Here is a 13,404-nt window from a genome sequence, read left to right on the forward strand (position 1 = left end):
CGGGTCCCCCCTTGCGCCCTTTTTGAAGATGGGCGTGACATTTGCTATTTTCCAATCCTCCGGGATCTCTCCGGTTTTTAAGGATAGGTTGCATATCTGTCGAAGTGGCTCCGCTATTACGTCTTTTAGTTCCTTGAGTACCCTTGGGTGAATGCCATCCGGACCCGGCGATTTGTCGCTCTTTAGTCTGTCAATCTGCTTGAGTACATCCTCTTGGCTTACCTCTAAATTGACCAGCTTATCCTCTTGGTCTCCTATTACGATCTCCTCGGGTTCTGGAATGTTGGTTATATTCTCCATCGTGAAGACTGACGTGAAGAACTCATTTAACCTGTCAGCTATCTCTTTCTCTTCTTTTACAACTCCCTTTCGGTCTCCATCGTCCAATGGTCCCACTTCTTCTCTCGCCGGTTGCTTCCCCTTCACGTATCTGAAGAACGACTTGAAGTTTGTTGCTTCCTTTGCCAGTCTCTCTTCGTATTCTCTTTTTGCTTTTCTAATCACTCGGTGACACTCTTTCTGGTGTTCTTTGTGCCTTTTTTGGTTCTCCTCTGTTTGATCTTTTTTCCATTTTCTGAACGATGCTTTCTTGTCGCTTATCGCCTTCTTCACTGCACTTGTTATCCACACTGGGTTTTTTGTTCTATTTTTTTTGCACCCTTTTCTGAACTTGGGGATGCATATGCTTTGTGCTTCGTGCACAGTCTCCTTGAGTAAGGTCCAGGCTTTTTCTACGGATTCCGTCTTCCCTATGTTGCCTTTGAGCTTCTTTCCCACCATTTTTCTCATGGCATCATAATTTCCTTTTTTGAAGTTGAGTGCCGTCGTTGTGGTTCTTTTCCCCTTTGATGATCCAATTTCAAGCTTGCACTGGATCATGTTGTGATCGCTGTTACCTAGTGGGGGTAATACCGCCACCTCCTTTGCTGGCCCCCCTAGTCCGTTAAAGATTAGGTCAAGAGTGGCATCGCCCCGTGTTGGTTCCGTGACCAGCTGCTCCATGAAACAGTCCCTCGTGACTTCTATGAATTTTGTCTCTCTTGCGCAGTTTGAGTGCCCAATACTCCAGTCTATCCCAGGATGGTTGAAGTCCCCCATCACCACCACATTTCCGCTTCTGCATACCTGCTTCAGTTCAGCCTCCATCTCCTGGTCGATTTCTTCCGGTTGTCCAGGTGGGCGGTAGTACAGACCCAGTTTAATGTCTGCTCCTGCTCCTCCCTGTAGCTTAACCCATAGTGATTCCAGGCCATCCGCCCGTACTGTTGTTTCCGTCCTGGCTGATGGTATGGAGTCTTTTATGTACAGCGCTATTCCTCCACCCTTTTTATGTGTCCTGTCTCTCCTGTATAGTTTGTACCCTGGTATGGCCACATCCCATTGATTGTCCTCGGTCCACCACGTTTCTGTGACTCCAATTATGTCTAGGTCCTTATTGCTGGCTGTGATTTCCAGTTCTCCCATTTTGGCCCTCAGGCTCCTAGCATTTGTGTATAGGCAGTTTAAGACCCAGTTTTTTGTCCTCTCTCTTTGTTTCCCTTGTGCTTTGGTATAATCACTGTTTCTTCTCGGGGCTGTATTTTGTAATGTATATGCTCCTAACATATATAATCACTGTTTCGTCGCGGCTGACACAGTACCCGGGTTACCAAATCCTCATGGGGGGCGACTTTAACATAACAGCGGATCCTTCCCAGGATTGTGCGCCCGCTAAACGCTTCCCTAAGGACCACATGGGTAAAGGAGTTAACTTTTTGACCACGCAGTTAGGACTATTAGATATTTGGCGCCTCTTCCACCCTACGGAGCATACCTATACGCTTTATTCCAATCCTCACAATCTTTACACTCGTCTTGACTACTTCTTGCTCTCTCCCACGCTGCTGCCCATTGTTTGTGCTGTGGAGATAGAGGACGTTCCTCTTTCCGATCACTCCCCTGTGACGCTCTCTCTTCAAATTACAGCTGACTCTTCGGCTCGGACGTGGCGTTTCCCGGGATACCTCTTTAAAGATCTTGGTTTTCGTAGATACCTTAGGGAAAAATGGCTGGACTACTACAATACCAATTCTGATCCTGACATGGATCCTGGCCTGTTCTGGGAGGCCTCCAAGGCAGTATTACGGAGTTTCGTTATCGCGTATGTCGCAGGAAGGAAAAAGAAATTGGAAGCGGAACTGCTGTTGCTATCGAGCGAGTTCCAACAGCTGCGGAGGCGCCACCAGGGGACTTAGCAGGAGGCTGATCGTATCCGCATACGTACACTTAGACAGCAAATAGATACGATTCTCTCAGGGCGAGCGGAGAGGGATCTGTATTTTCGTCGTTATAATTTACATCGGTGGGGGGGAAGAGCTGGGAGGCTGATGGCGCGCTTGGTCCGCCCCTATCGTAAGCGACAAGTCATCACCGCTATTACCGACACGCAGGGTCACACACATACGACTGAAGCACACATACATCATCAATTTGTATCGTATTACAAAGATATATATGCTGAGCGACCCTCGACGGACGCGGATAGAGACCGCTTTTTCGGTGATATCGTCCTTCCCCGGCTCCAACCGACTCAAGTTCAGGCTCTGAATGCTCCCATAACTCGTCTTGAGGTGGAATTGGGTATTAAAGACCTTAAATTGACTAAATCACCCGGGCCGGATGGTTACGGACCGGAATACTACAAGATTCTGTCTGACGTTATATCTGACCCTCTGGCGGCTGCTTTTAATTCCTTGCACTCCCAAAAAGGTGTGGACCGCTACAATCTGGCACATGTAGTTTTGTTACCCAAGCCGGGTAAGGACCCGTCCCAGGTGGGCTCTTATAGGCCCATATCGCTACTTAATCAAGACGCAAAATTGCTAGCTGCGTTACTTGCTAAACGCCTGAACGTCTATCTCCACCTCCTTATCCATGAAGATCAGGTGGGCTTCGTGCCTGGCAGATATGCCTCCATGAATCTCACGAGAGCTTTGATGGCCATTTACTCTTGCAGAGGGGGAAATAACCAGGTGGCTATAGTGGGCCTCGATATGGAGAAGGCGTTTGATAGCATGTCTTGGTCATACCTCTTCTGGGTTATGGGGCACTATGGGTTGGAAGGCATGTTTGTGGACTGGGTGCGTGGTCTTTATTTTTTGCCTCAGGCTAAGCTTTTTATTAATGGACAACTTACTTCCTCTTTTCCGCTTGCACGAGGTACTCGCCAGGGGTGCCCTCTGTCCCCGCTACTTTTTCTTCTGGCTATTGAACCCTTAGCGGTTAAGATTCGATCTCATCCTTCGCTTCTCGGTATTAAGGTTGGAGCTAAGGAAAGTCGCATCAATCTATTTGCGGACGATATTCTGTTATATTTGGAAAACGCACCATCACACTTACCGGAGGCTCTTTCTCTTGTTCAAGATTTTGGGAAAGTCTCGGGACTTAGGGTTAATTGTGCCAAATCGGAACTCCTGCCTCTGGCTTCTCATAGACATGAGCAATGGCATGACGCTTTACCGATTCTGCCGGTTCGGAAACCCATGCGATACCTTGGTGTTTATTTGAGCACCCAATCTCATCTTCTTTATCAATACAATGTTCTCCATCATATTGAGGCTATCCGTGCTCTATGTGAGAAGTGGAAGGATTTACCCCTCTCCCTGTGGGGCCGTGCGGCGTTATTCAAAATGGTACTCCTGCCGAAGCTTTTATATCCGCTTCAAACGATTCCGCTTTGGATCCTGAACAAGGATGTCCAAGTCTTTCGGTCTATTCTTCTCTCTTTCCTGTGGCGCAAAAGACGGGCTCGCATCAGTTTTGCTACTTTATCCCTAGACCGGGGGTCGGCAACCTGCGGCTCCAGAGCCGCATGCGGCTCTTTTCCACCTTTGCTGCGGCTCCGGTAGTGTGTCACGCAGGCATGCACCTTACAAGTCCAGCGTCGCGGCGGGAAATAGCCATGCTGTGCAGTGAGCTCAGCACATACATAGATGAAAGCCTTGCTTGCTGATTGGTCCGGCGGCCCCGCCCCGCTGTGCCGCCGGACCAATCAGCAAGCAAGGCTTTCATCTGTGTAGTGCTGAGCTCACTGCTCAGCATGGCTATTTCCTGCCGCGACGCTGGACTTGTAAGGTGCCTGAAAAAGAAATCATCCTGGCCGGGGTCGGTGTCATGCTCCGGAGATCTACAGCCTTCCTATCTCCCTCTCCCTTCTACCTGCTTCCGGCCACATCCCCTGCTCCGCGGCTCTCTTCGGCAACTCAGCAGCAGCGATCGACACAAGCTTCTGACGTCGGGGCCTACCCTCTGCGAGTCCCGCTTGTTTCAACTTCCTTTTTCCACAAAGGCGGGACTCGTAGAGGGAAGGCCTCGATGTCGGCAGCTTGTCTTGATCACCGCTGCTGACGAGTTGCTGAAGAGAGCCGCGGAGCAGGGGGGTGTTGCCAGGTGCAGGTAGAAGGGAGAGGGCCAGATGCAGGACTCGTGGGTGAGGGAGGAGAAGAGAGAGAGAAAGAGAGAGGGGAGGGAAACAAAAGGAAATATTTCATACTGGGCTGGGCCGGAGTGGAGGGAGGGTGGAAAGATTCTAGCTACAGGGTGCAGTAACAAAGGAAAAGGGGGGAAAGCTGAAAATGGAGATAGTGACACAAAGAAGAGAAAGGGTAAGCAGGACCTACTGAATAAGGATAGAGATACAGAGGGGACATGAAGAGGAGGTGAAATAGAGACATAGAAGTAATACTGAAAATGTGTGTGTGTGGGGGGGGGGGGAGATAAAGACATTGAAAGGGCAAATGGTGAACATGGGGTAAAGACAAGGACAGAGACAAATGAAGATTCTGAAAAAATGGTGAGATAGGGATATAGGTGAGATGGACACAAAGAAGGGTGATGCTGGAAAATAGGTGGAATGGTAATTCTGACAGACACAGAAGGGAAATGCTGGATCAAGGAGAGATGGGGCTCAGGCTGGATGGAATGAGGAGAAATGCCTTGTTGGACCGGAACTTCCTCTCCTACGTCAGAATTGACGTCAGGGAGCGGAATGCTGGTCAGCGCAACACTTCTGCAGGGAAAGCTTGGGACGGCGGTGGCTTGGGGGCTGTTCCCCGATTGCGGTGGCAGCAAACCGAGTGGCTTGGGGGAGGGCACGGAGACAGAAAGAAGGGGGAACAGGGAGACAGAAAGAAAAAGTTGGGGGAGAGAATGAGGTCTGGAGGAGAGGAAACATACAGGAGGCTGAAAGAAAGGAAGAAAGATTGGATGCACAGTCAGAAGAAGAAAGTGCAACCAGAGACTCATGAAATCACCAAATAGCAAAGGTAGGAAAAATGATTTTATTTTCAATTTAGTGATCCTGTATATAGCATTAAGATAAGAAACAATATATGCAGTGTTAGATTTGTTTTATAATGGTTTTGCGGCTCCAAGTTTTTTTTTCTTTTCGAAACGGGTCCAAGTGGCTCTTTATGTCTTAAAGGTTGCAGACCCCTGCCCTAGACTCTGGGCAAGGAGGCCTAAATCTTCCTGATATTCGCAGATACAACGTTGCTTCCCTAATGCGCTTTGTCCATGAGGGTATCTCTGGCCACTATAGGTATTCACCATTGGGATGGATCCAGGCGTGGTGCGCTCCTCATTCCTTTGTATCTTTATTGCATTTGTCCCCCCGGTCTCTCCCGGGGGTGGATTCCCGATTCCCTCTCCTGACACCGCTGCGCCGGGCGTGGTGGTGGTGGCGGAAGGAGCAGGGGCAGGCCCCACAGGCTTCTCCTTTCTTGCCCCTGGTGGGTAACGTAGACTTCCTCCCGGGGACGGGTACCACGGGGTTTCAATTATGGGACTCCCGGGGCTGTGTCAGCTTGCGACATCTCTCTGATGAAACCTCGGGGACTTTCCCCGCGTTTTCACTCCCCGCGTTTTCACTCCTCCAGACCCGATGGGATCTCCCGGCTTCGCATTTCTGGGCATACTTGCAAGTCAGACATTACTATTTTTCCCTTAATCGAAAGTGGGGAGAGACCTGGGCACTGGGAAAATTGGACTCTTACTTGGCACTCTTACCTTCTCAGACAAATACTTTATCCACTTGGTACAGGCTACTCAAAAATGCGCTTCCCCCCTCTTATCTGCTTAGGATTGTGGCCCTGTGGTCTCGAGATTTAGCTCTTGATTACACCGAGACTCAATTTCTGGAACTTTTTACTAACCTTATTCAATTCACGGGATCAATGGACCTTAGGGAAATGCAATTTAAGATATTACATCGGACTTACATCTCTAGGGCTCGGGGACATGCCATGGGTTTATGGGATGATGACATTTGCTCTCATTGTAAGAGAGTGAGGGGCACCCTACTGCACATGTTTTTGGAATGCCCTCATGCAGCCCTATGGCTCCAGGTTCTCCCTTTTCTTGAGGGCATCATCGGCCGGACCATTCCCCGGTCTTATGGCCTCTTATTGTTGGGTGACATGGAGGACGTATCCGCCGCAGGCTTTACCAAACCGTATCAGAAGTTTTTGTACACTGCACTCTTAATGGTGAAGAAGCTGTTGCTTTTACATTGGGTGGGGCCTGAGTCCACATCCTTCACCCAATGGCTCCACCGCATGCGGGAGCTCGCTGCTTTTGAAGTTCAATCCCATACGGCATCTATTGGACGTGATAGGGTAGTATATGTTTCCCTGTGGAGAGCATTTCAAGTTGCGGCTGACTCCGCAGCTCCCAGAGCCCTGCCTTAAATATGGTCCCCTTTTTAGGTATGGGCGGCTCCTTGATTGGGGCCTGCTTTGGCCTACTTGCCCGCGACTCTCGAGATCGGTTGATTGTGGTATGTCTGTGGAGTGCTAGGAGGGTGGCTGTTGTGAAATGTGTGGATTGTTTGTGCTGGATAGTTATATCTGTTGGATGGCTGGGTGAGTGAGGGGTGAGGGGTTTCTAATGATGACAAAAATGTTTTTGCAGTCTTTATTATCTTGAGGAGGGTCCTTTCGGGGGCGCCTTTTGAGACTCACTTTGACGAGATTCTTCCTTTTCATTCCATCGATTGTATGTTCCTTCATGACGGACGTTATGAATACATCTCCTCTGCTATGAAGCTTCTGTATTTCCTACTGTTTTGCTTTGTTGTTATATCTGTTATGTGGTCGTCTGCCAGACCACGGTTGTGTGTATTTGACTGCTTTTACAATAAAAATTATATTAAAAAAAAAAAACCAGTAGAGAATGACACGGGGAAAAAAATCTGTCCCCGCCACCGCCCCGTCCCACCATCCTCTGCACCGCCCCGTCACCGCCGTTCCCTTCACCGCCCCGTCACCGTCACCGCCATCCCATTCACCGCCCCGTCACCGTCCCCGCTGCATCCATATAAGCCTTAGTACTGTAATATTTAGCTTATTCCTTTCTTATAAATCAAAGTTCCTGCTGCTGAACTAGAGAAAGAGATGTTCAGCTGGCAGGGCTTTGTTTATAAATTTTTATCAACACTCCTAATATACTACTTTATCCTAAAGCAAAAAATAAATAAATAGAATTTTTTTTCTACCTTTGTTGTCTGGTTTCTGCTTTCCACATCTTCTCATTCAATTCCTTCCATCCACTGTGTGTCTTCTCTCTGCGTCTTCCATTTGCTGTTACTGTGCCTCTCCCTTCACCCCCCCCCCCAATTGGTCTAGCACCCATCTTCTTCCCTCCGCTCCTCCATAGTCTGGCATCTGTCTTCTTCCCATTCTGTCTTCCACATTTCCCTTCAGGGTCTGTTCCTCTCCACCCTCCTTCAATGTCTGTCCTATTCCTTTCCACCACCACCCTTCCCTCCCTCCTTTACCATCTGTTCCTTTCTACCACCCTTCAGCTCCTCTCGCGTGGCCTATCTATCTACCTTTCTCCCTCTTATTTTCATGGCACGTTACAATGTAATTTGTGCAAGCCACTGCAGCCTGCGAGCTCTGTCCCTGTCCCATCCCCACAAACCATCTCGCTTCTGTGCTCCTATTTTCCACATTTCTAATATCTCCCCTATGTATCTGCCATTGCCCCCCCCCTGTGTCCATATACCATCCCCATGGCATGTCCCCTTTATGTCTCTGTCCCTATGCCCCATGCACATAATTTCCCCTCTTTTTGTTACCTTCCTGTGTCCAGAGCTTCCTGTGTCCCCTATCTTCCTCTTCCATACCAGTGTGTCTCTTCTTTTCAACCCCATCTAGCTTTTTTCCCTCTTTCTTTCCCCCCCCTGCTTCTAGCATCTGGCTCACCTGCCTGTCCTTCCCTTTCTTTCCTGCTGTGGGTTTTTCTTTCCGTTTTCATCCCCTTGGCCCAGAATCCTTTTCCCTTTCACTCCCTCCTTCCAGTTTGAGCCGGGAACACGGGCGATCGCACGGTCCTCGCAGCCCCCACCCGCCTGCCCAATCGATTGTAGTGATTAGCCAGCTCTCTCCCGTCTCCTCAACTTAGTTTGCAGGCTTTCTTTTTCGGTGACCTGCACGCTTTCCCAAAGAGCCCCCACCCGCCTGCCCAATCGATCGTAGTGATTAGCCAGCTCTCTCCCTTCTCCTCACCTTAATTTGCAGACTTTCTTTTTCAGCGACCTGCACGCGCGGCTGCTCAGTGTTCAATCTTCTGCTCTGCTGCAACTTCTTGTTTCCGGTTGCGTCAGAGCAGAAGATCGAAACTGAGCAGCAGCGGGTGAGCGGCTCTTTGATAGCGTGCGGGTCGCCGAAAAAGAAAATCTACAAACTAAGGTGAGGAGAAGGGAGAGAGCTGGCTAATCACTAGGATCGATTGGGCAGGCGGGTGTGGGCTGCGGGGACCGCGCAATCCTTCATGCCTCACTGCGGGGACAAGACCATTCACCGCTCCACGGGGCGGTGAATGGCCTTGTCCCCGTCCCCGCAGCGACTGCTAGTTTTCGTTCCCCGTTTTGGCGGGTTACCCGCGGCTAAATGCGGTGGCTGCGGGTAAACCGCCACCGTGTCATTCTCTAATTACCAGATCTATCCAAAAGCTTAAATTATCTCTCCCCTCGTTAAAAGGCATTATCTATATCAGAAAATTAGGAAAATCTCTCTACTTTAAAATTACTGAGCTTTGGAATAACTATCCTGTCCAGCTGTGTAATTTGGGCTCTTTCCAATTATTTTGAAAACTTCTGAAAATGTGGCTATTTTCAAAAATGTAATTTCCACTGCTCTCTATATAACCACTAATTCTTATTATATTTTCCTTTCCTAAACTCTTGTAAACCGTGTTGAGCTCTATCCTTATAGAGAAGATGCAGTATATAAGCTTAAGGTTTAGTTTAATTTAGGTGGGGTCCTGGCATGGGGGAGTTGGCTCTGCGGTGGGGAGTGGAGGGCGGGAGTGGACATCTCTCCTGTCAATTGTTTTTCCAAAATTCTGTGCTTTGGAAGGGGAGGCGGTTTGTGGCGTGGCGATGCGGCCCTGAATTTAGTGTGCCGCAGTAGAAAAAGTTTGCGAGACACTCCTCTAGGCACTACACCTAACTGACTCAGATCGTAGGCACCAAAAATTGAAGAAATTCCTCCTTATATAACTTAATCAAAGAGGAGGAGAAAGGGTCATGAAATGAGGTAGTAGCATGAAGGCACCTCAAAAACCTCATTATCTCAGAAGAATTTGGCAATACAAAAGCAGATATTCTTGCCTGTTCTATATTCATCATATAAACCATTCATATATTTCAACCTTATACTTCTCAAAGTCAAATCAGTTTAATATTGTTCAAAAATGTTGCCTTAGAACGTCAAACATTTAGCCAGATAATTTGGCAAGGTGTCCACATAACAAAATAAGCTGACTCCACAACTTTGGAAACCTAATGGGTCTACAATACCAGACGCTGAAATTCTATTCTTATTTTAAAAATAATCAACTAGCCCTTGAACCGAAAGAGTGGATTCATTATCATCATGAGTACTACTCGAAGAAATTATTCATCAGGATGAAGAAAGAAAATATCTTTCCAGACATAAGACTCGAAAACATGTTTAATTTTGAATAGGAACTTTTCTTTCTTTTGACAAATGTCTAAGCTACAAACTCAGAAATTGAAGATAACTCCTTTCCCCACTAATTCCATATACTGTAAATGAAGGGTCACCAATAGCTACTTCTAAAAACCTATGCTTTATGTATCTAAACTCATTATTTGTTTAACCACCATGCTTTGTCAGTTGGTTTTAGAACATCGGAATGGCTCCCCACTTCTTGGAGCAGTAAATCAATTTCAGATTGTGGTCTATGTGCCAGATTGTGGTCTATGTGCCAGGGTTGCTAAAACTCATTACTCATTATATAAACTAAGGAGCACAGCAATGTGGATGGGCTATGATAAAAGTGGAAATGAAAATACAATTATATGATAGGGCTGCAATTACTGTTACCACCAGGGTAAATACTTCAACATGACAGAAATAGTTGCATTCTTAATTTAAAAAAGGAAAACATCTTGGATTAACACAATACTAATTACCAAATGTTCAAACATGTGGCTTAACCAACTACAATGTATTATTAACCATTGGACTGGCAGTGTATAGTGCAGGTGACCCAAGTTCAACTCCTTAGTTTTGCTTCTGAAAGGCCTTGAGGTCTTCTGAGCTCCTGCATATTTTTTTTTTGTTGATTCTTTAATTGGTATCCACACACAAAAGCTCCAAACGATGTTAAAAGCTGAACCACCATAATATCTTAAGATCAATCAGTTTATGGATGCTATCTTAAGAGTTGAATACTCTCCAAGTCAGATCTTCCATTCTATGTATTGACTATGGATACTGTAAGGGCAGTATTCTAAATACTTCTCTTCCCCCTACCCTGCGAGGAAAAGGGGTGTGGTAAATAAAAGACAAGTCTCTGCCATTAAGTGAGTCAGGATCGGGGCCTATGATTGCTGGGTTCCAGAAGGAGTCCTGGTGCATGGTCCATAGCCTAGTTACCATCAATGCAATGACCACACTGCTGAAAAGGGGAAAAATAAAAATTAGGGGAAAAAAGTCCTCAGTTGCAAATGAAGGCTCATGGTGCCAAATTATGGCCCTGGTTCTGACAGAAATAAAAGAACAAAGGCATAGGCTGAAAATGCTGAACCAAAATAAGGTGCTCATTAGCCTATCTTATAATATTTCTACCATCACATTTTCCTTGCTGCAAAGAATTTACAGTACTAACTATCACCTCAACAAGGGGCAGTAGAACCTTTGTGATTTTTGTTTTACTTGAGAGAGCCAAACAAGCTACTTGTAAACTATGTTCCTGCCCCCCATCTCTCTAGTTGCTGATGTTATACAGGACAAACCCCCACCCCAAACCTACCTTATTCTGGTGCTTATGACAAGATGTCATTGAGAAATGACATTCAATCACACCCTCCCTGGGCAACATGAACAGGTTCAACACAAGGACTCAAGTTTATGAAGCTACCTAAGAGTAAGGCCATATTGATGATAATTTTCTGGTTCCCTTCACATTTCTCTTCCCCTAATCCTGACAATTCCGACTCATGCAGTAGTTGCCATTATTGTTGGTTCATTTGCCAAATGACAAAAATTCTGAATACTTCAGTAGTTATTTCAACCAATATTTCCTGGTTTAAATCAGTACGCTTAGGTCAAAAGAACTTGCCATAAAACAAGAAACACACAGCTTGAAATAGCACATTTTCTTTATAGCAAGAAAAATATTACACACAAATGACTTTACCTTTACATTTGATTTCTTGGAAAAGTTTACAACAACTCCCCAACCAAAGTCTTCATCCTCATTCTTTACCTGAAAATATAAAAGACGAGGGCAATGCAATACAATACTGGTCAAATCAAGGATCCACTGAACTCAGCATCTAAAATAATAAAACCCTAAGCCGCGCATGCGCACTCCCATCTGCGTGCGCCCGTTTTCTGTGAGCTGTAGGGCACCGCAGTTAGGAGTGCGCATGCGTGCGAAGCTCTTCTCTCCCTCCCCCCCGAGGCGGATGTTGGCGGCCCGAGGCAGATGTAGGTTGCGGCGGCTGCTGGCCGCGGTGGCTGTTGGCGGCTGCAGGCTGCGGCGGCCGAGCCCGGACGGCATTTAAAAATAAAACAGGCAAGTTTTTAAAGGATGGCTTTTCAAACCCCCATCACCACCGCCGCCGCTGTACCTTTTAAAACCCTCCCCCCCAGCTTTGTGGTTAAGGCCTGGCTTCTTCGGGCAGCGGCAGCATTTAAAATTCGCTGCTGTTGCCGGCTTCAGGCCTTCCTCTCTGGCGGGTCCTGCCTACTTCATGTTTTCATGAAGACAGGACCCGCCAGAGAGGAAGACCTGAAGCCGGCAACAGCAATTAATTATAAATGCTGCTGCTGCTGTCCGATGAAGTTGAAGGAGGAAAGGGAGCAGAGGGGGGAGAGAATGGTAGGGCATGGAAGTAAGGAGGAAGGTATGGAGGGGGGGAGGAAAATGCTGCACAGGGAAGTGGGGTGGGAGGGAAATGCTGCAGCACACGGAAATGAAGGGGCAGAAAAAGGAAGGGAGGCGTACTGCTGGGCAGGGGGAGCAGGAAAAAGGGGTTGATGGACAGGGGAAGAGGTGCTGATGGACGGGGGGGGGGCAGAAAAATGAAGGCAGGCCTACTGCTGGACAGGGGGAGCAGGAAGGAGGTGATGATGGACAGCGGGAGGTAAAACAAAGGGAGAAGGGCTGCTGCTGGATAAGGTGAGCAGTGATGGGGTGGTGGAGGACACAGGGGAGGTAAAAGGAAGGGAGAATGGCCAGGGGGAGCAGGCAAGGGGTGGTGGTGGACAGCCAAGGAAAAAAAAAGAAAGAAAGAGACAGAAATACAGAAAGCAGCTAAGGAGAGAGAAAAAAAAAGAAAGAGACACACACATATATTCTAGCACCCGTTAATGTAACGGGATATAAGACTAGTACAATAATAATAACTTTATTTTTATATACCGCAATACCACAAACAGTTCAGAGTGGTTTACAGAGGAAGAGACTGTATACAGACAGTGATATTACAGAAAACTTTTGAAATTACATTAACATGTTAGGGTTAATCAAATTTGTCTGGAAGTGTTTTAGAAATACATCAAGGCCGAAGTGGGGTCAGAGAAATTTATCAAAGAGATAAGTTTTGATTGATTTCCTAAAAGTTTGATATGAAAGGGCGTTTGAAATAAAGTTGGTTAAACATTTATTCCATTTGCCTGCTTGGAATGATAATGTTCTGTCAACACAACAATACAATGCAGTACTTATATTTTGCCTTTAACCTTTCAGCTCTATGCAGATTACAGATTTAATATACTGGATAACAAGAAACATCCAGAAATTATATAAAATCATATAAACCATTCATATATTTCAACCTTATACTTCAACCTTATAAGTCAAATCAGTTTAGATAATTGTTCAAAA

The 13,404-nt window shown here is 46.7% G+C and overlaps 1 protein-coding gene across 1 annotated transcript in view; it reads right to left on the reverse strand.

The window, feature by feature from the left end:
• The window catches only part of MTREX (Mtr4 exosome RNA helicase), a 311,801-nt gene that overhangs the window by 89,158 nt on the left and 209,239 nt on the right, over positions 1-13,404 (reverse strand). Inside the window, exon 18 of the mRNA XM_033931296.1 lies at positions 11,710-11,778. Coding sequence (XP_033787187.1) covers positions 11,710-11,778 — 69 coding nt within the window. The remainder of the gene's footprint in view (positions 1-11,709; positions 11,779-13,404) is intronic.

Source organism: Geotrypetes seraphini, chromosome 1 (assembly GCF_902459505.1).
Source record: "Geotrypetes seraphini chromosome 1, aGeoSer1.1, whole genome shotgun sequence".
Taxonomy (NCBI): Eukaryota; Metazoa; Chordata; class Amphibia; order Gymnophiona; family Dermophiidae; genus Geotrypetes; species Geotrypetes seraphini.